We start from the raw sequence: 20,507 nt of genomic DNA on the forward strand, positions 1-20,507 counted from the left end.
GTTATGCTTTGCATAGATATAATGTAGATACAAATCCACTTTGAATTGGCTTCAATAATTTTTTTTAGCCTAGTTAGGGGCATTTATCATCTTCTCAAACAAATTGCGAGACACTCCCAAAATAATAGTAAAATATTACAATCTGGCATGAAATAACTAGACCCAAGACAAACAATACATGGCAGATCAGACACATCTTGCTACAGATCTGGATACATTTCAGTTAAACAATTTGTAGGTGACACAAACAGCCCAGCAGTGTTTGAAAGATAAATACATTTTAAATATTGTTGATAAATAAATCATGAAAAACATTGTACCTGCAAGAGGGATTCATTTGTTAAAAAACTTATCTGAAAGGTGATAAATTCATACAACCTGAAAATAGACAAGAATTTTATTTGACTACCTATTTTTTTGAACATTTAAAATTGAGGTTTTGATCGTACAGAATGGCGGGTTTCCCGTCCAGACCTAAACCGCAAATGGGAACCCACCTGGTCAACTCAAAATTGTAGACTTTGTGTGAAGACATAAATTAAACCATTTTATGCATCTACTACTTGCATTCTGCAAAAAGCTAATATGACGGAACCTCAATTCATTGAAAATAATAACTTGCAGGCAAACTTTATCCCACTGCCTGGATGATCAGCATACTCATCTGAATTGTAAACTTGTAAAATGCATTGGTCTAGTAAGCGGTAAGCTCACAGCTTCACACTGACAGCTCTTCTTAGGCAGCGCCCCCTGTTGAGAGAATAATGCAAGCAAATCCTAATTATGAGCTTGAATGACAAGTTGTTGGACACAGTCAGTAATTTACAGAACAGTGGTATGTTTTTAATTTCCAGTGAATGACAGAAAGCTACTTTTAGGTATCCTTACACAAACATAATGATAGCCAATATTACAACATTATTCAATCTGAGTACAAATATGATCCATTTCTTTTTCTTTGCTACTCTTTTTTAACACATACTTAACCGGTTTCATATATTTCCTATGTTTTTATTGTAATGCAGTTTTTGTATTTTGTAAAGATTTTAATTTATCAAACAATAAATTCTTTACCCGCTTACTATCTCTAGCACATCTTTCAAATCTATGGAGCAGTTTTTGAATCATCGTAAGAAAACAGATACAACATAAAATAAATCTGTTTGAAGGGAATGATTGCAGGTGACCACATCATCAATAAGGCAAAGGAAACAGCAGACCTGTTTGTGCGTAATTATTGCTCCAGCCTCTCCATGAGGCATTAACTAATCTGCACTTCACATCTCCAATACGTCAGGCACCACAAGATATTCTAGGCTTACAATTTTCTAGATCCATTTTACTTGCATACTGGGGAAAATACTGATAATAGAATCTGAATACCTAAAATTAGTAGTTATAGAGAAAATGATGAGACTTCCTGAAGACCAACTTCAAGGTCTACAGCAAAAGTTAGCTCATTTAGCTTACTGGGAAAAAACAGCAGGAGAAACAATAGTAATCTTTGCAACTGCAAACTAGTCAGTTTCCCATTCCAAAAGTTTACCGGGGAGAGGGGAATCTACCAGTGTTCTTCCCCCTCACACATGGTTCCCCATACAAATAACCAGTTAAGCTGTGAGAGGGAGCATTTCCATTCATCTCCCATCATGGCAGAGGATTAGTAAAAAGAAGAGTTGGTTATAAGTACTGTACAAAATGGCTATAAGATCAGATGCAATCATCCACACAACATTCCACCGAAGATGTTAAGACGAAATTGAATTTCTAACAGCACACATTAATCAAAATATTTCTTAGCATTCAGTTTAGATAACATGTATGTTTTAGAATGCAACTTTCACTGTGTTTAAATTATTTCCTGAGTGTCTTACCGCATATCTACTCTTGGGCCACAGTCTGAATTTGAGTTGCCATTTTCTATACGCTGGGATGGATTTGGCTGGTAGTCCATACTTTGCGTTACTTGCAAATGTACAGAAAATGATCTTCCTTCCAGTTGTTTTCTTTTGAAAGGTGAGAAGGCAGTCTAGAGTGGAGTCATTCTGGATCTGAGTTTTTTTATTTTGATAGAAGAACCTGAGACTGGATTGCCGTAATATAAATACTATCCCCTGGAACACAGAGAGAATGAAGCAGGGAGATGTGAATTAAATTCTTCCAGTGATGGGTGGCCAGTGCACAACCTTAAGGGCAGTAGTGAGTGGTTGTATCAGCTCAGGTTCAGCAGTTGTCTGCTTGTTCCACTCTGGTATTATTGAAGTTTGCTAATTAGGTGGATTGGAAACCCAAAATGGAGACCATTGGCATTGTTGACGTATGACAGAACCAGGGGTCCGTAACCTGTATGGGAGCCCAGGTTGTCAAAACGATCCTGCATTGTATTTGCATGATAATGAAAGCAATTTGACAACCTGTTTAACCGAGGTTGAATTCCACAATCATGCCCAGGTTAATTACTTTTGTATGTTTATTTTATATAAGTCCAATTGTCTTTGATCAACCCTTGCTGTGGGGTCTTGTGCTTACCACGCGTGCAAAAGAGGATCTCTGTTTTTGAGGAGCTGAGTTTCAATAAGTTCTGTAGCTTCACATTGCTTAATACACTTAGTTATTACCGGAGTTGTAATGTATTCATACCCAAAGGCTCTTACTATTTTAGCATGATTTGTGTGTTTGCAGTGTCGTGATGAGCCCTGGATCCGGGGACAGATTTGATGAAGAAACTATTTGTTTAATGTTTGAAATTGTCCGAATGATCAAGTCTTGGTTTTCAGTATTATCTAAATATAAGATGTTTTAATTCATGGTGGAAAGGAATATAAAAAATAAAAAAAACTCTGACAGGGATAGCAGCAGTTGATGCTAGGAGGATGTTTTTGAAAATATTTGGATGTCACTGATTAGATGGTGATCTGATGATGCAGAAGGCATTATGTTTCAAGTATTTTCCTTTATAGAAAGTTTGTGCAAAGTGTTACTAACTAGTTTCCTCTCCCTCCCCACCTCCTTTACTCTTTTCCCCATCCATACCTCTCTCTTTTGTTCTCCCCCTGCTTCCTTCTTTGTTGTGCTCTGCTGAAGAGCTTGAGAAAACTTTTGGTACGTGTTTCACTTAACATCTGATGACATTTTTGACAAAAACGAAAATTGAAATACAATGTTGGCAATGATAATTTTGAAAAAAACACAGCTACTTAGCTTTTCCTCATTTGGGGGTATGCAACTGTTGCACAGGCGAACTACTACTACCAGAATATGCTAAGAGAGTGACATACACTGTGCTTTACTGAAAGTCCACAATTAAAGTTAAATTGTTGTGTGCCTATTTATCTTCAGTGCGGCCACCTTTGGAAGAAATATAAATAAATGGCTGTACAAAAGCGTTCCCTTATATATCTGTAAAGCAGGAAGTATGCTAGAGAGTAAATGGGAATACCTTTCATTCTGTAGATTAGCTGTGTATAGACATACGGCTTGCAGGAAATTCACAGAAGATATGCCTATGCCATTACTCCAAACAAAAGATATAGAATCTAGACCTTATACTACATAGAGCACTTTTTTTATTTTTATATATTTTTGATCTTTGCATGTATTTTTTTTTTTTTTTAGCAACATAACTAGTGGCTACCTCAACACAGACTGTATGTTGGTGCAGTACTCGGTGAACTCCAGTGTCAATAGTAACAGTGTAAAACAAGAGTTGACTGCACAGAGTGCACTAATTCTTTTCCATACAAATTTTAAATTTTAAATAAGGCATAAAAATTTGCAGGCGCACAATCCACCTTTTTTAATTAGAATTATTATCCAGAATCTTCCTCAGTGTATTCAAGTGAGCCTCCGTGCAGTGGCAATAAAGTGCAGACCCTATGTGGTTTGAATGGAAAAACCTCTAAAAATACAACATGATTTTAGTAAGGGCCAGAGATAGGCTCAAAATCTGAGGCAAAGAGTGGAGGTAATGCCATAGTGTGCTATAGCTAAGTTCCCCAAATTCCATTGAAAATGCTCATGTCTTGTCTGAAATTTGAATAGTGAAACACACACAATATGGAAATCACTATTCTTTCTCCATATATTCACTCTTTATTTTTTTAATCAAGATGTCAGATTGTAGAAGAACTACCATTTGTTGAAGCAATTCCATATCATATTGGTCTGATAAAGACTTATAGTTGCAGATTCCTTAACTTAGAATATTCCCCAGACGTCAGACTGGATCTGGAAAACTTTTGAGCAGTCCCCTTGTGGCTGGTATGTGGCGTCATTTGACTCTGCATTGATTTGCTGGTGTCATCCACCCTGGAAGTGATGTGCATGGTGTCTGTATAGGCTCCACCCCTAGCACGCTGATTGCACAGGCCTCGAAAAATCATTAAAATGTTACTAGACCTGCAGGTCGAATAGCTTGAAAATCTACTTGACCTAACTAGAATGTACTTGACCTGGAAACAGGTCTAAAATTGTGTGATCCTTTTACAAATATTGTATATTACAGTCACCTTTTTCTTCATTCTCACATATGAGTGCACCTTCAAATACGCGAGTTCAGCATTTCTGCTGTAAAAACGTCCTCTTTTGTTTGATTAAATACACTAAACGTTTGCTGCATGTATAATAAATATAGCCCACATACAGGGTGCAGATGATCCATGCATGACTTGCCCCTTAGTTTACTAATCGCGTTGCCATCAGGGCAGGAGTGTTTCTCAGTTTATGTTTAACACTCACTTTTAATAAGTATATTACTAAAGACTGATGTGGTAGCCCGCTGTCATTTACCAACAGTAAATTTCCAAGAAGTGTCCAAAAACCTTCCCAGTAACTTGTAGCTTTACTGATAAAACTATACAGTGTATTAACAATAATCTGTGAAAATTAGGTTTCAGAAAAAACATTCATCATTTGCACATCACCAAGTAAAGTGTTCTGATGTTTTTTTCATCACACAAGTAAAAAAAAAAAAGGTCTTTCACAGCTACTGAAATATATTTAGAAATGTTTGCTAAGTTGACATAGTTATATAAATGTTGGGTGTCAGGAAAGACCTGATACCCACACCCTTTCAATTTACACAGGCCAGACGGTTCACTTTACAAATTCCTGGAACTCTGTAGTCACAAGGAAAAGTATTGACATTGCAAGAAGACAAACTGACTTTTGCCACTGTCTCTGAACACAGAGCAAATGTGACAAGAATAAGATCTAAAGGCATCTTAATTGCTAAATCAGTTTCTGTCTAAATAGAACACCTGTTCTCTGTCCACTCGCCAGAAGGGGCGAGTAGGTTCTACAAAAAAGCTCGACCTCATAAACATGACTCACCATAGTGAGTGGTTGAGTAGATTTTTCTAGCCCTGTTGCAGTTTTTGACTGACTTTTGCCAAATTCAAACCATTGTGCCATTTTTCCTATACTGTTATGGCTATGTCTTCGAAAGAAATGTCTTCGAAAAAACCTACTGGTTTCAAGCCCTATTGGGCCTGTCACAGGCAATTGTCAGCGACAGCCCAAACTTGAATAGGACCATGACTCCACAGCCTGTATGGGTTGTAGGACCATGAATCCGAAGGCCATTCCGCAACAGATTGTGAAGCTTCTGGCTGCTCACCACGTGACTCTGTGTCGCTCCAGGTCCCGTTCGTGAGGGAGGCCCTTAGACCACTATCGGAGTCGCTTGCGCCGGTCATCGTCACCACTCCTGCCCACGTTTATCATGTGTTCACCATTTGAGCCTATGCACACTTCCTCTCTGAAAATGCTGACCATCAAAACAGCCTTCCTTCAAGATATAACAAATGCCAGGAGGGTTAGCGAGTTGCAGGCGCTTTCTGTTAACCCGCCAGGCGTCTCCTTTTTCCCAGATAAGCTGTTCCCTTACTAAACGTGGTCACACTCTTCACATTGGGTAGAACATCACACTACCTACTTTCTCTTCCCCATCCTATCAAGGAAGAGGAGAGACTCCACTGTCTAGACCCCAAAAAAGCCTTGCCGTTTTACATAAATTGTGCCAAAGACTTCCGGTTGGACGATCAACTCTTGTGCAAAGAAAGGCAAAGCAGTTCACAAGAAACCATTGTCAGATGGGTTGTTCTCTGTATTAGAGTCTGCTATGTAATAGCTGAGAAATAGCTCCCTGAGGGCTTGAAAGCTCATTCCACCAGATCTAAAGCTGCAACCACTGTGCAAGCTAGAGGAGTCCCAGTTCTAGGCATCTGTCAGGCAGCTATTTGGGCATTTCTGCACACGTTTGCCAAATACTGCTGCCTACACAGGTCTGGCATCATGAGCATTTAGCCAGTCCGTAGACCAACGTTCAGGGAGCGATTAAAGAATCTGTAGCTAGACGTTTCTGTCAGATGAACAAGTTATGTACCTTTTGTAACGTCTTATTTGGTCGAGACTCTCTCTAGCCAAAGATTCTTTATCGGCCTTCCCATCCTCCCTGTTCTGTGAACTGTAAATGTCACATTGAAGAGGTCCTTTGGGACCTCACCTTTGCACACTGGCCATTCCAACCTCAGTTTGACTTCATGCTCAAATTGTGGTTAGCTTGCTGAGGTGGCGCCTATATAGCTACCACACACGTCACTTCAGATGCAGACGATGCCATGCAGAGCTGTACATCACCACCTACCGGCATACAAGAGGATTGCTCAAAAAAATTCCCAATCCAGTCTGATGCCTGGTAAATATTCTAGGATAAGGAATCTGCGGCTAGATCGAGGCATTACTGAGGGTAGGTAACTAGTTTGTTAGGACGTTATTGACCACTTGGGCCGTGAGTAGTAATTTAGGTTTGTATTATGTAACCCAGGTTTTTCTAGGATCATGTAGTATAAAGGATGTTTGAACTCCTCATTTTATCTGACCAGACTGGATGACCAGGTCTTCTCTATGTACCATAAAATTGAATGTTTCTGCTTTAGGAAATGAAAATTGTAGTGTTTGCTTATTTTAATTCAGTTATGGGAATATAATGACTGTCTCGAAAATAAGTAACAAATAAACAAATCCCTTTTTACCATACATTAAAATATTTAGTGACATCATTGATCACATATTGTCTTTCCTAGGTCAATGCAATCACTGGAACTCTCTTTACATCTAAAGTCTTAGAAGAGAGAGCTGAGCGAGAGACAGAAACACTGGTTATAAAAGATACTGATGGAGAACAAATCTACGACTGGAGTGCAGGCTTGGAAGAGACTGATGATTCCCTCCTTTACTTCTCACCAGAGCTAGGAAATGTGGTGTTTTCTAGTGCAATTGATGGATGGGGCTTTAGGTACAGTAATCTTTTGAATTTGTGGTTTATTTAAATGCATTTATTATCTGTGTATTGTAGCATGGTTCTGTGATTCCAGAGAACATTGCTCATTTCAAATTGTGGATTTCTCGGATTGCATCAGAGAAGTAACATAATGCAAAAAAGGATACACATTAGGATCATGTAAAAAAGAGAACAACTTCCTCCACCGTTCAAGGCAAACAAGCAGTAAATGTAAAATGTAAATTAGCACTTGTATAGCGCACTACTCACCCGTTAGGGTCTCAAGGCGCTGTACTCATACCGCTATGGAACCCCTCCTGGCTTTTCCCTGTGAGGCGCCCACTCCTGAGAACCCCCAGGGTGAAGCCAGGCATCCAAGCGCTGTTGGGGCCGTTGTGGAGATTAAGCAAGCTATTGCCCAGAGTTGCAGAGTGGGACCCATGAATTAGATTAGGCACCGAGGCGAGAATTATCTGGTCAAGGGGAATTGAGCCCAAGACCTGCCGAAGCGGGACTTGAACCCTGGTCTTGAGCAAGATCTCTGCTTCAGGGTCTGCCGCTCTAACCATTGAGCCACACTTCTCCACCTGGGACCTACATTAAATGTGTAAAAGAAGGCATTTCTGCTAAAGATTGGTTATGGTATGTTAGAGCATTAATAAAGCTCACTGCTACCCCAAAAGGCATCCTAGTTCTTTGGTATAAAGGACATCATTGTTAAGACACATTATGGCAGATGAAAAAAAAACAAGTTTTAAGTTTCTGAAGAGGTTTAAATAATTGACTGGATGGTGGGCAAGGTGTTCCACTATTTAACAGGTAGAAAAGATAGAGATCAGCCATCCATCCTAGTTCTTTTTATCCCTGGCAATTTCATCAAGTCGGCTGATCTATGAGGCTGATTAGGGTGGTATGGGACGGTTCTCCATCTGAAATAGATGTGTCCTGAATTGTAAAAGGCTCCGTACTCTGTACACAATGCTTTAAACATGTATAGGGAGCCACTGTAGTTATTCGAGGTAAGAGACCACAGACTGGATAAGGGAGCAGTTTTGAGTCACTTGAAGGTGGATGGCAGGGTATTCTGGAAGACCCAAATCGAGAATGACCCTAATTTAGATTTGAAATAGAGATTGTATGATAGTCTTACATGCAGAATGTAGCAATTGAGTCACCACTTTCCTTAGCATTTTGACAAGTGCAAAGCAGGAGTCATTATCTGAATAATATGAGTGGCAAAAGATGTATTATAGTAACAGAAATATGCCAAAGGGTGATGCCCAGCTCTCAGGGCCACCAGGCAGTGGGTTATCTTGAAGACTGACCACCTAATAGAAAACCTTTTCTATTATCTCTCTATTTGAATATCAGCTGCTTAGGGCATTACCCTGAAGCATAAGACCTCACCAGAGCTGAAAGGTGAGTTTTGTAAATGTAGACTAACACTGGGCTCATTGAAGATCCCTGTGAAACTCTACTTAATGACAAGCTCAGCTGAACAAAAAGGAGCAATTATGATAGATGGAGATTGGTTATATCGAAAGGCCCTCAACCAGCAACAGGCTTGATTGCAAATTCCATCACCAAAAAGCTGGGTTAATCATCCCATAGGTGGGGAGAGTTGCTCCCCATTAACAGGGTTAGTAGCTAGGGAAGATGTTGACATAGGGTTACAGGTAGGTTCATAGGGGCATATAGCCAGCAAGTGCAGAAGTAGCAAATTATCACCGTTCTATCACCTAAGCTGGGCAGATCATTAAGGGAAGGGATTGACTAGTCTACCTTAGCTCTTGGCTGATGGTGGCCTGTGTAGGACATCTGGCTTTTTTATGGTCACCCCAGATCTTTAGTCTTTTGCTTGATGTTTTAGAGCATTTAGAAAGAACTTTACCAGTAGTACGCTTCTTTGTTCCTTATTTAAACATAGACAAATTGTCATGTTTTTGATTGGTATATTTAACTTACATATAAGTCCCTAGTTTATGGTACAAACTATGTCCAGGGCCTGTAAGTTAAATGTCACTAGTGAGCTGCAGCACCTCTTGTACCATCCATTAGAGTGACAGTGTAGCCTGATTGTAACAGTGTAAAAACTGCAATCCAATCTGCCAAAATAAAGTCTTTCAACAGACTAAAACCTCCCTTTTAAATGTCAAATCATCCCTTTGTAGGCCTTGGACCCAACAAGGCAGGGTGCTTGATATTTAAACATAGGACTTGTAGAAATTTAATGTTAACATGCTCTTACACTGACTAGCACCCAAAAACTATTTTCCCTCTGGCAGGCCTATCTCAGAAATGGGACTTGGAAGAAAAATACTTAAACAATTATGTTTAATAGGTATCAAAATCCAATTCTGTGGGAACTTTTAAAAAGTTACTTTTTCCATGCCTGAAATTGCTGGAGGGTAAATTTGCATTTCTCTCTCACTTTCTGTCTGCCGATAATTGGCATTTCAATAAGTTTGAAAAACGTATGAAGTACTTCCCTGGAGCAAACAAAAGGCTGATCTCAATGGGCAGAGACGACTCCTCTGAACCTAACAATGTGCAGGGCAGGGTTGTGAGCATCCTTTTTGATATTACAGTGTCAAATCCTACATGACGCCTCTTGCTTCGTTTAACAAATAACACTAGAGGCACACGTGAAAGGCAAGGAAACAGTGTACCAGTATAATTCTTGTGTATTCACTGTTTGGTTGCTGGAAAACACTGCTTTTGTAATACCAGATGTCTATCTCTTGGCTTATGTGGTTGCCATTGACTGCTCCAAAATGGATCTTAGTGTTAGATGTGGGAGGGCACTAGGATTACCATATTACACTCCCCACGCACAACCACAGCTCTCAGAGCCCATGTTTAGTGTGGACGAAGAATTTTGCCATCTTGAAAATGGCCAAAGTGGGTTACGTTGGCCCGGGAACATTTACCACATTGATTTTTGCGTACTCAGGAGTCATTTCCACCCACTAGCTTGTGCCAGGAAATAATGGGACAAAGAAGTGGACTCCAAGGGTCATAATGCTGACCTCCTGTAAAAGCTACAGGGGTAAAATAAACTACATTGGACCTTTTCCTGCAGGTACTCAGCTGACCAGTGGCACTGGGCATTGACTGGATCCTGCTATTTGGCCTCTGCCTGAATCCCTAGGAGTTTTTAAGTGCCTCTCCTGAGGTACCGGGGGGCTTAATTTGTGTACTCCTGTGGTAGATTGGAAGTTAAAGGACTGAAGTCTTGAAGGTAAAATCTAAGGCCAGTGCAAATCTAGTGAATGTATCCGCCCCTACTTCATTGAGGTCAGCAACAAAATGCACCTAGGTTCTGATTCTCCACCACCATTGACTATCTTGAGTACTTTATGCTTCTTGCAGTTATGCTTATTTAAAACTTTAAAATTCATATCTCTAGTCCCACTTACTGGATTTTTGTAATTTTAGTGTCATTTTGTTTATTACCTTTTTACTCTATTCTTCTAATTCGATTTGAGTTTCTTATTAATTTGCGTTTTGACTTTATTACCGTTTTAGTACTGCATACATTCTTTGCAGTTACCGTGTCTGGTCTATGCCGTAGCTGCCACGGGTTGAGCTCAAATTGATTTAGTGACTTTCAGGATTCACCCTGACAAGGGATCGGTTTATTCCTTGAGGTGAGTAATCACTCATCCCAAATAATAATAATCTAATTTCTTACACTAACCTTATTTGTGGTGTTGGGAAACTAAGTTATCTTCTTTTTCGGTTGGCCCAGGGTCATAGAACGTGTGAGCAGCAGAGAGTAAGGGACAAGAGAATGGCCAGACTAGTCTACCAGTATAGGCTGTTTTACTGAGAGCCGGTCTCCTTTGGATTTTATTAAGTCTAGTATGGATCCTTTCATCTTGTTGATGTCTGGTTGTGCTGAATCAGACATTTACCACAAAGGAACAAGGCAAAGTAATTGACAATTGAATCATATGTGGTGCCCCAATTTAGATCAAAGTCTCCTGGAATTGATGGGTTGATGACAAGACATCTATTCCTCAATAAAAGCTGCATTGTCTCCCTGGGTGTGATAGATGGCATTTAATCTGAAAGGGGAATGTGTGCTGTACATTTAGTTCCAGAGTCAGGTGTTGAAAAGATGAAAAAAAGCAATTGGATGTCTCTTAGCACTGTGAGGAGTTCCTCAAAATTATTACAATGCCTCTCACAGTCTAATCTTCACAGTCACATCTGTTAGTGAAGTAGTAAGGAAGGGACAGAAGATCATTATGTTGTGGGATTTATTGTTAAACCAGGTCTAGTAGTTCAAGGATGTAGTGTGAAATTGTCAGCAACTTCCATCTTGTGCTTCACTGTCGATCTACAGTTATTACAGTGTAACACTAAAGTGACTGTTTTGGTGTAAATAGTGTCAAGCCATTAATTGAGAATAGGACTAATGTTCCAGGTGGCCATTGTCTATTTTGCCTGGGTCTGCCATTTGGTCCTAATCTATGAGATTGTGTGTATTCTGTTTTAATTAGAGTTAACTACATGAGTCGGCACTGTGGAGGCTAATTTGATGAAGTGGGAGGAGGTGTCATATCGTGCAACTAAGTTGTCACTATCATCCTGAGAGGGATAGAGTTGGAGTTGCTTTGTATGAGGTAAGGGATTGCTCCCGGGTCTTGAGCACTAGGAATGATCAGACATTAGATGAGGGGCTACAGAGTCTGAAACTGTAGAGAACATAGAAATTTGATAGGTCATAGTACCATCTAGCTGGAAAATCTAGAGTTGAAGGGATCTAGTGCGTGTAGAAGGGGAATCTGGTCTATACAGTTGGACCTACTATGATGTTTGTCTTACGCTTGCGCATTGGAATGTGGTTGTCATTGAAAGTATTTAAGAGTTTCAGACTATTGGAGAACAGTAATCCATTGTGAGAGCCTGTGTCAGCGTTTGCAATTGGGGATGGGTTTATTGAAGGGGTGTTGGCTGTAGCAGCAGAGCCACAGACTGGAAAATGTGGGAAAAGTGATAGTGTGTTGAGTGTCATTGGAGTTGGGAGGTGCAGGGTGTCTGGATAAACAAGAGGTGATGCATGGGAGTATTGTCTGTGGGCATAGTTGTACAGTAGTAAAGGAAAGGAGGAGTATGCAAGGGGATCACCAGGGAACAGTTTGAGGGTGAGATTGGGGAAGGGTTGGAGGCTTATTGTGGGGACTGACTAAGTGTATTGTGGTAGGAGTGATTGGGAGGGATCGGGGTGTTGTAGAAGCTAAGTGACATTAGGTATGACTGGTCTTCAGTGAAAATAAATTAAAAAACTTTCTTTTAGCTTGTCTTGAACCTCTAGAAGCCTGTTTGCATAAACTTCCAGCTGTTACCCAGGAGCTGAATGTCTCCTTCATTAGGTCTGAAGTGGCTCTCAGAGCTGAGACAAAAGGCCTGTGTGTGAACAGGTATCCTCTTCCTCTGACGGGATGACCATCTGGGCAGGGCCTAGGAACTTAATTATCTTCAAAGGGTTCTACACCGGTACAGGCAGGTTTAGCTTATACCTGGGCCTGCCCCTCTATTGTCCTCCTAGCCAGTCATCCCATTGAGAGAGTAGCTGTCTCTGTAACCAATTTGAGTGATCACAGGAGAGGGTTTACTCATTTCCCTGGCCGCACCTCTAAGGTGGGCTCAGGAGCTATGCACAAGGGAGGAAAGGTTCTGCCATCCTATTTTCAGATAGAGAGGGACACTGTGGGATTGTCTGCAGTAGGGCACACAGGCACCACTGCAAAAGGTGTTAGGGTTACCCCTGAGAAACTTTTCCCTGTTGGTGAGGGAGGGCCCAGGGGTCACTGTAGGAGGCTGGACTGGCTTGTAGTGAGTACCAAGGGGTACTTGCACCTTGCACCAGGCCCAGTTATCCCTTATTAGTGTATAGGGTGTCTAGCAGCTTAGGCTGATAGATAATGGTAGCTTAGCAGAGCAGCTTAGGCTGAACTAGGAGACGTGTGAAGCTACTACAGTACCACTTAGTGTCATATGCACAATATCATAAGGAAACACAATACACAGTTATACTAAAAATAAAGGTACTTTATTTTTATGACAATATGCCAAAGTATCTTAGAGTGTACCCTCAGTGAGAGGATAGGAAATATACACAAGATATATATACACAATAGCAAAAATATGCAGTATAGTCTTAGAAAACAGTGCAAACAATGTATAGTTACAATAGGATGCAATGGGGAAACATAGGGATAGGGGCAACACAAACCATATACTCCAAAAGTGGAATGCGAACCACGAATGGACCCCAAACCTATGTGACCTTGTAGAGGGTCGCTGGGACTATTAGAAAATAGTGAGAGTTAGAAAAATAACCCTCCCCAAGACCCTGAAAAGTGAGTGCAAAGTGCACTAAAATTCCCCTAAGGACAAAATAGTCGTGTTAGAGGAATAATGCAGGAAAGACACAAACCAGCAATGCAACAACTGTGGATTTCCAATCTAGGGTACCTGTGGAACAAGGGGACCAAGTCCAAAAGTCACAAGCAAGTCGGAGATGGGCAGATGCCCAGGAAATGCCAGCTGCGGGTGCAAAGAAGCTTCGACTGGACAGAAGAAGCTGAGGTTTCTGCAGGAACGAAAAGGGCTAGAGACTTCCCCTTTGGTGGACGGATCCCTCTCGCCTTGGAGAGTCGTGCAGAAGTGTTTTCCCGCCGAAAGGACGCTAACAAGCCTTGCTAGCTGCAAATCGTGCGGTTAGCGTTTTTGGACGCTGCTGGGGCCCAGGAGGGACCAGGAGGTCGCAAATTGGACCTGAAGAGAGAGGGGACGTCGAGCAAGACAAAGAGCCCTCACTGAAGCAGGTAGCACCCGGAGAAGTGCCAGAAACAGGCACTACGAGGATGCGTGAAACGGTGCTCTCCGAACTTGCACAAAGGAGTCCCACGTCGCCGGAGACCAACTTAGAAAGTCGTGCAATGCAGGTTAGAGTGCCGTGGACCCAGGCTTGGCTGTGCACAAAGGATTTCCGCCGGAAGTGCACAGGGGCCGGAGTATCTGCAAAGTCGCGGTTCCCAGCAATGCAGCCCAGCGAGGTGAGGCAAGGACCTACCTCCACCAAACTTGGGCTGAAGAGTCACTGGACTGTGGGGGTCACTTGGACAGAGTCGCTGGATTCGAGGGACCTCGCTCGTCGTGCTGAGAGGAGACCCAAGGGACCGGTAATGCAGCTTTTTGGTGCCTGCGGTTGCAGGGGGAAGATTCCGTCGACCCACGGGAGATTTCTTCGGAGCTTCTGGTGCAGAGAGGAGGCAGGCTACCCCCACAGCATGCACAAGCAGGAAAACAGTCGAGAAGGCGGCAGGATTAGCGTTACAGAGTTGCAGTAGTCGTCTTTGCTACTATGTTGCAGGTTTGCAGGCTTCCAGCGCGGTCAGCGGTCGATTCCTTATCAGAAGGTGAAGAGAGAGATGCAGAGGAACTTGGCTGAGCTCATGCATTCGTTATCTAAAGTTTCCCCAGAGACAGAGACCCTAAATAGCCAGAAAAGAGGGTTTGGCTACCTAGGAGAGAGGATAGGCTACTAACACCTGAAGGAGCCTATCAGCAGGAGTCTCTGACGTCACCTGGTGGCACTGGCCACTCAGAGCAGTCCAGTGTGCCAGCAGCACCTCTGTTTCCAAGATGGCAGAGGTCTGGAGCACACTGGAGGAGCTCTGGACACCTCCCAGGGGAGGTGCAGGTCAGGGGAGTGGTCACTCCCCTTTCCTTTGTCCAGTTTCGCGCCAGAGCAGGGGCTAAGGGGTCCCTGAACCGGTGTAGACTGGCTTATGCAGAATTGGGCACATCTGTGCCCAAGAAAGCATTTCCAGAGGCGGGGGAGGCTACTCCTCCCCTGCCTTCACACCATTTTCCAAAGGGAGAGGGTGTCACACCCTCTCTCAGAGGAAGTTCTTTGTTCTGCCATCCTGGGCCAGGCCTGGCTGGACCCCAGGAGGGCAGATGCCTGTCTGAGGGGTTGGCAGCAGCAGCAGCTGCAGTGAAACCCCAGGAAGGGCAGTTTGGCAGTACCAGGGTCTGTGCTACAGACCACTGGGATCATGGAATTGTACCAATAATGCCAGGATGGCATAGAGGGGGCAATTCCATGATCATAGACATGTTACATGGCCATATTCGGAGTTACCATGGTGAAGCTACATATAGGTAGTAACCTATATGTAGTGCACGCGTGTAATGGTGTCCCCGCACTCACAAAGTTCAGGGAATTGGCTCTGAACAATGTGGGGGCACCTTGGCTAGTGCCAGGGTGCCCTCACACTAAGTAACTTTGCACCTAACCTTTACCAGGTAAAGGTTAGACATATAGGTGACTTATAAGTTACTTAAGTGCAGTGTAAAATGGCTGTGAAATAACGTCGACGTTATTTCACTCAGGCTGCAGTGGCAGGCCTGTGTAAGAATTGTCAGAGCTCCCTATGGGTGGCAAAAGAAATGCTGCAGCCCATAGGGATCTCCTGGAACCCCAATACCCTGGGTACCTCAGTACCATATACTAGGGAATTATAAGGGTGTTCCAGTAAGCCAATGTAAATTGGTAAAAATGGTCACTAGCCTGTTAGTGACAATTTGGAAAGAAATGAGAGAGCATAACCACTGAGGTTCTGATTAGCAGAGCCTCAGTGAGACAGTTAGTCACTACACAGGTAACACATTCAGGCACACTTATGAGCACTGGGGCCCTGGGTTACCAGGGTCCCAGTGACACATACAACTAAAACAACATATATACAGTGAAAAATGGGGGTAACATGCCAGGCAAGATGGTACTTTCCTACACAACCCCCCCCCCCCCAAATGAAGGACAATAAGACTAGCCATGACCTGATGAGTCTTCATTGTCTAAGTGGAAATATCTGGAGAGTCCATCTGCATTGGAGTGGCTACTCCCAGGTCTATGTTCCACTGTATAGTCCATTCCCTGTAGGGATATGGACCACCTCAACAATTTAGGATTTTCACCTTTCATTTGTTTTAGCCAAAGTAGAGGTTTGTGGTCTGTCTGAACAACGAAGTGAGTGCCAAACAGGTATGGCCTCAACTTCTTCAGAGCCCAGACCACAGCAAAGGCCTCCTTCTCAATGGCAGACCAACGCTTTTCTCTAGGGGTCAACCTCCTACTAATAAAAGCAACAGGTTGATCCTGGCCCTCAGAATTAAGTTGTGATAGGACTGCCCCTACTCCCAATTCAGATGCATCAGTTTGGACATAGAATTTTTTAGAGTAACAAGGGCTTTTCAGGACAGGTGCAGAGCACATGGCCTGCTTCAGCTCCTCAAAAGCTTTCTGACAGCTTGCTGTCCATAATACCTTTTTAGGCATTTTCTTGGATGTGAGGTCATTAAGAGGGGCTGCAATGGAGCCATAGTTCTTAATGAACCTCCTGTAATACCCAGTGAGGCCTAGGAAGGCTCTCACCTGAGTCTGAGTGGTAGGGGGAACCCAATCAATGATAGTTTGGATTTTCCCCTGAAGTGGTGCAATCTGTTCCCCACCAACAAGGTGTCCCAGATAAACCACCTTACCCTGCCCTATCTGGCACTTTGAAGCCTTGATAGTGAGGCCTGCCTTTTGCAGGGCCTCCAAAACTTTCCATAGGTGGACCAGGTGATCATCCCAGCTGGAGCTAAAGACAGCTATATCGTCCAAATATGCTGCACTGAAAGCTTCCAGCCCTTGCAGGACTGTGTTCACCAACCTCTGAAAAGTGGCAGGTGCATTTTTCAAACCAAAAGGCATTACAGTAAACTGGTAATGTCCTCCAATGGTAGAAAATGCAGTCTTAGATTTAGCATCTTCTGATAATTTGATCTGCCAATACCCTGCAGTCAAATCAAAAGTGCTTTGATACTTGGCAGATGCCAGTGTATCTATAAGCTCATCTGCCCTGGGTATAGGGTGAGCATCAGTTTTGGTTACCAAGTTGAGACCTCTATAGTCTACACAAAACCTCATTTCCTTCTTTCCATCTTTAGAATTGGGTTTTGGTACCAGTACCACAGGGGACGCCCATGGACTGTCAGAGTGCTCAACCAATCCTAGTTCCAACATTTTCTGAACTTCTTGCTTTATGCAGTCCCTGACATGGTCAGGCTGCCTATAGATCTTACTTTTGACAGGTAAACTGTCTCCAGTATCTATAGTGTGCTCACACCAAGAAGTGGTGCCTGGCACAGTAGAGAAGAGTTCTGAAAATTGTCCTAGGAGATTTATGCAATGGTCTTTCTGCTCAGCAGTAAGACAATCTGCCAAAACTACCCCTTCCACAAGAGCATCTTGTTCTGTGGAAGAGAAGAGATCAGGTAGAGGATCACTGTCTTCTTCCTGTCCCTCATCAGTTGCCATGAGCAGGGTGAGATCAGCCCTGTCATAGTAGGGTTTCAGGCGGTTGACATGGAGCACCCTAAGGGGACTCCTGGCAGTGCCTAAGTCAACCAAGTAGGTGACTTCACCCTTCTTTTCAACAATTGTGTGGGGTCCACTCCATTTATCTTGGAGTGCTCTTGGGGCCACAGGCTCCAAGACCCACACTTTCTGCCCTGGTTGGTACTGAACCAAAACAGCCTTCTGATCATGCCATTGCTTCTGGAGCTCTTGGCTGGCCTGAAGGTTTTTACTGGCCTTTTTCATGTACTCAGCCATCCTTGATCTGAGGCCAAGTACATAATCCACAATATCCTGCTTAGGAGCTTTTAAAGGTTGTTCCCAACCCTCCTTTACAAGTGTGAGTGGACCCCTAACAGGGTGTCCAAAAAGAAGTTCAAAGGGGCTGAAGCCCACTCCTTTTTGGGGTACCTCCCTGTAGGCAAAAAGGAGGCATGGTAGAAGGATATCCCATCTCCTGCGGAGTTTTTCAGGGAGACCCATAATCATGCCTTTGAGAGTTTGATTAAATCTCTCCACCAGTCCATTTGTTTGTGGATGATAGGGTGTTGTGAACTTGTACGTTACACCACACTCCTTCCACATGGCCTTTAAGTATGCAGACATGAAATTGCTTCCTCTGTCTGATACTACTTCCTTTGGGAAGCCCACCCTGGAAAATATTCCCAGGAGGGCCTTTGCCACTGCAGGAGCTGTAGTGGTCCTTAAAGGAATAGCTTCAGGATATCTTGTGGCATGGTCCACTACCACCAAGATAAACCTATTGCCTGAAGCAGTAGGAGGGTCAAGGGGGCCAACTATGTCAACCCCTACCCTTTCAAAGGGAACCCCAACCACAGGCAGTGGGATAAGGGGTGCCTTTGGGGTGCCACCTGTCTTGCCACTGGCTTGACAGGTTTCACAGGACTTACAAAATTCTTTTGTGTCCTCAGACATCCTAGGCCAATGAAACAGTGGAACCAATCTGTCCCAAGTTTTCATTTGACCTAGGTGCCCAGCTAGGGGAATGTCATGTGCCAGTGTTAGGAGGAACTTTCTGTACTCCTGAGGAATCACTAATCTCCTGGCAGCTCCAGGTTTAGGATCCCTATGCTCAGTGTACAAGAGGTTGTCCTCCCAGTAAACTCTGTGAGAGTCACTGACATCCCCATTAGCCTGTTTGACAGCTTGCTGTCTGAGACCCTCTAATGTGGGACAGGTTTGCTGTGCCACACTCAGCTCCTCTCTGGCAGGCCCCCCTTCACCCAAAAGCTCAGCAGTGTCTGCTTCCAGCTCCTCTGGTATAGGTTCTGCACAGGGAGGGAATTCTTCTTCCTCAGAAGTAGAATCCACTGTAGAGGGAGGGATAGTAGGAAGTGGTTTGCTTCTACTAGCCCTAGCTTTAGGGAGCACTTGGTCCATTGTTCCAGGATCCAAGCTTCCCTGTCCTTTTTGCTTTTTGGCCTGAGCCCTTGTCAAAGCAAAAATATGCCCTGGGATGCCCAGCATTGCTGCATGGGCCTCCAATTCCACATCTGACCAAGCTGATGTCTCCAAATCATTCCCTAATAGACAGTCTACAGGTAAATCTGAAGCTACCACAACTTTCTTTGGACCAGTTACCCCCCCCAGTTGAGATTTACAACAGCCATGGGGTGGCTTTGTGTTATGTTGTGAGCATCGGTTACTTGGTACTGGTGTCCAAGTATGTGTTGTTCAGGGTGCACCAGTTTCTCAATCACCATTGTGACACTGGCACCTGTGTCCCTGTAGGCCTGGACCTCAACACCATTTATTAGGGTTAGTTGCTTGTACTTCTCCAAGTTATGAGGGGAAACAACCAAAGTGGCTAAATCAATAGCCCCTTCAGAGACTAAAGTAGCCTCTGTGGTCTCCCTAATCAGACTAACCCCAACTAAATTACCAAAAGTGAGCCCAGCTACTCCCTTGGATTGGCTATTAGTAGGTTTGCTCCCACCACCACTGCTATTAGTAGGGACACTAGGTGTAGCAGTAGGGGTTGTAGTGGTAGGAGCTGTGGTGCCTTTCTTTGGACAACTGGGATCTGTTGTCCAATGGCCTTTTATTTTACATAAATAGCACCATGGTTTCTTTTCCTTGTTCTGATTAAAGGAGGATTTGGACCCACCACCCCCACCAGAGTGTTTTTGTGGGCCTGATGAAGACTCATTTTTAGATTTGTCCCCACCCTTGTCAGAAGACTTACCATCCTTCTTTTTGTTGCCATCTTTGTCACTGCCTGTATGAACTTTTCTGTTCACTCTTGTTCTGACCCATTTGTCTGCCTTCTTTCCCAATTCTTGGGGAGAGGTCAGATCAGAGTCCACCAAGTACTGGTGCAACAAATCAGACACACAATTATTAAGAATATGCTCTCTCAGGATCAAGTTATACAGGCTGTCATAATCAGTAACTTTACTGCCATGTAACCACCCCTCCAAGGCCTTCACTGCCTGGTCAATGAAATCAACCCAGTCTTGTGAAGACTCCTTTTTGGTCTCTCTGAACTTTATCCTGTACTGTTCAGTGGTTAAGCCATAACCATCCAGGAGTGCATTCTTAAGAACTTGGAATTTATTAGCATCATTTTCTTTCACAGTAAGGAGCCTATCCCTACCTTTTCCACTAAATGATAGCCATAGGATAGCAGCCCACTGCCTTTGAGGGACAACCTGTACAACACAGGCCCTCTCAAGTGCAGCAAACCACTTGTTAATGTCATCCCCCTCCTTATAAGGGGGAACTATCTTGTGCAGATTCCTGGAATCATGCTCTTTTGCAGGATGACTATGGGGAATACTGCTG

The 20,507-nt window shown here is 43.3% G+C and overlaps 1 protein-coding gene across 4 annotated transcripts in view; it reads left to right on the forward strand.

Annotated features, from left to right (window-relative positions):
* Nucleotides 1–20,507, forward strand: part of EFL1 (elongation factor like GTPase 1) — a 770,553-nt gene that overhangs the window by 97,187 nt on the left and 652,859 nt on the right. For all 4 annotated transcript variants that reach the window (XM_069222577.1, XM_069222575.1, XM_069222574.1 and 1 more), the window contains exon 7: nt 7,086–7,297. In XM_069222577.1, the coding sequence (XP_069078678.1) occupies nt 7,086–7,297 (212 nt within the window). The remainder of the gene's footprint in view (nt 1–7,085; nt 7,298–20,507) is intronic.

Source organism: Pleurodeles waltl, chromosome 3_1 (assembly GCF_031143425.1).
Source record: "Pleurodeles waltl isolate 20211129_DDA chromosome 3_1, aPleWal1.hap1.20221129, whole genome shotgun sequence".
NCBI classification, from domain to species: domain Eukaryota; kingdom Metazoa; phylum Chordata; class Amphibia; order Caudata; family Salamandridae; genus Pleurodeles; species Pleurodeles waltl.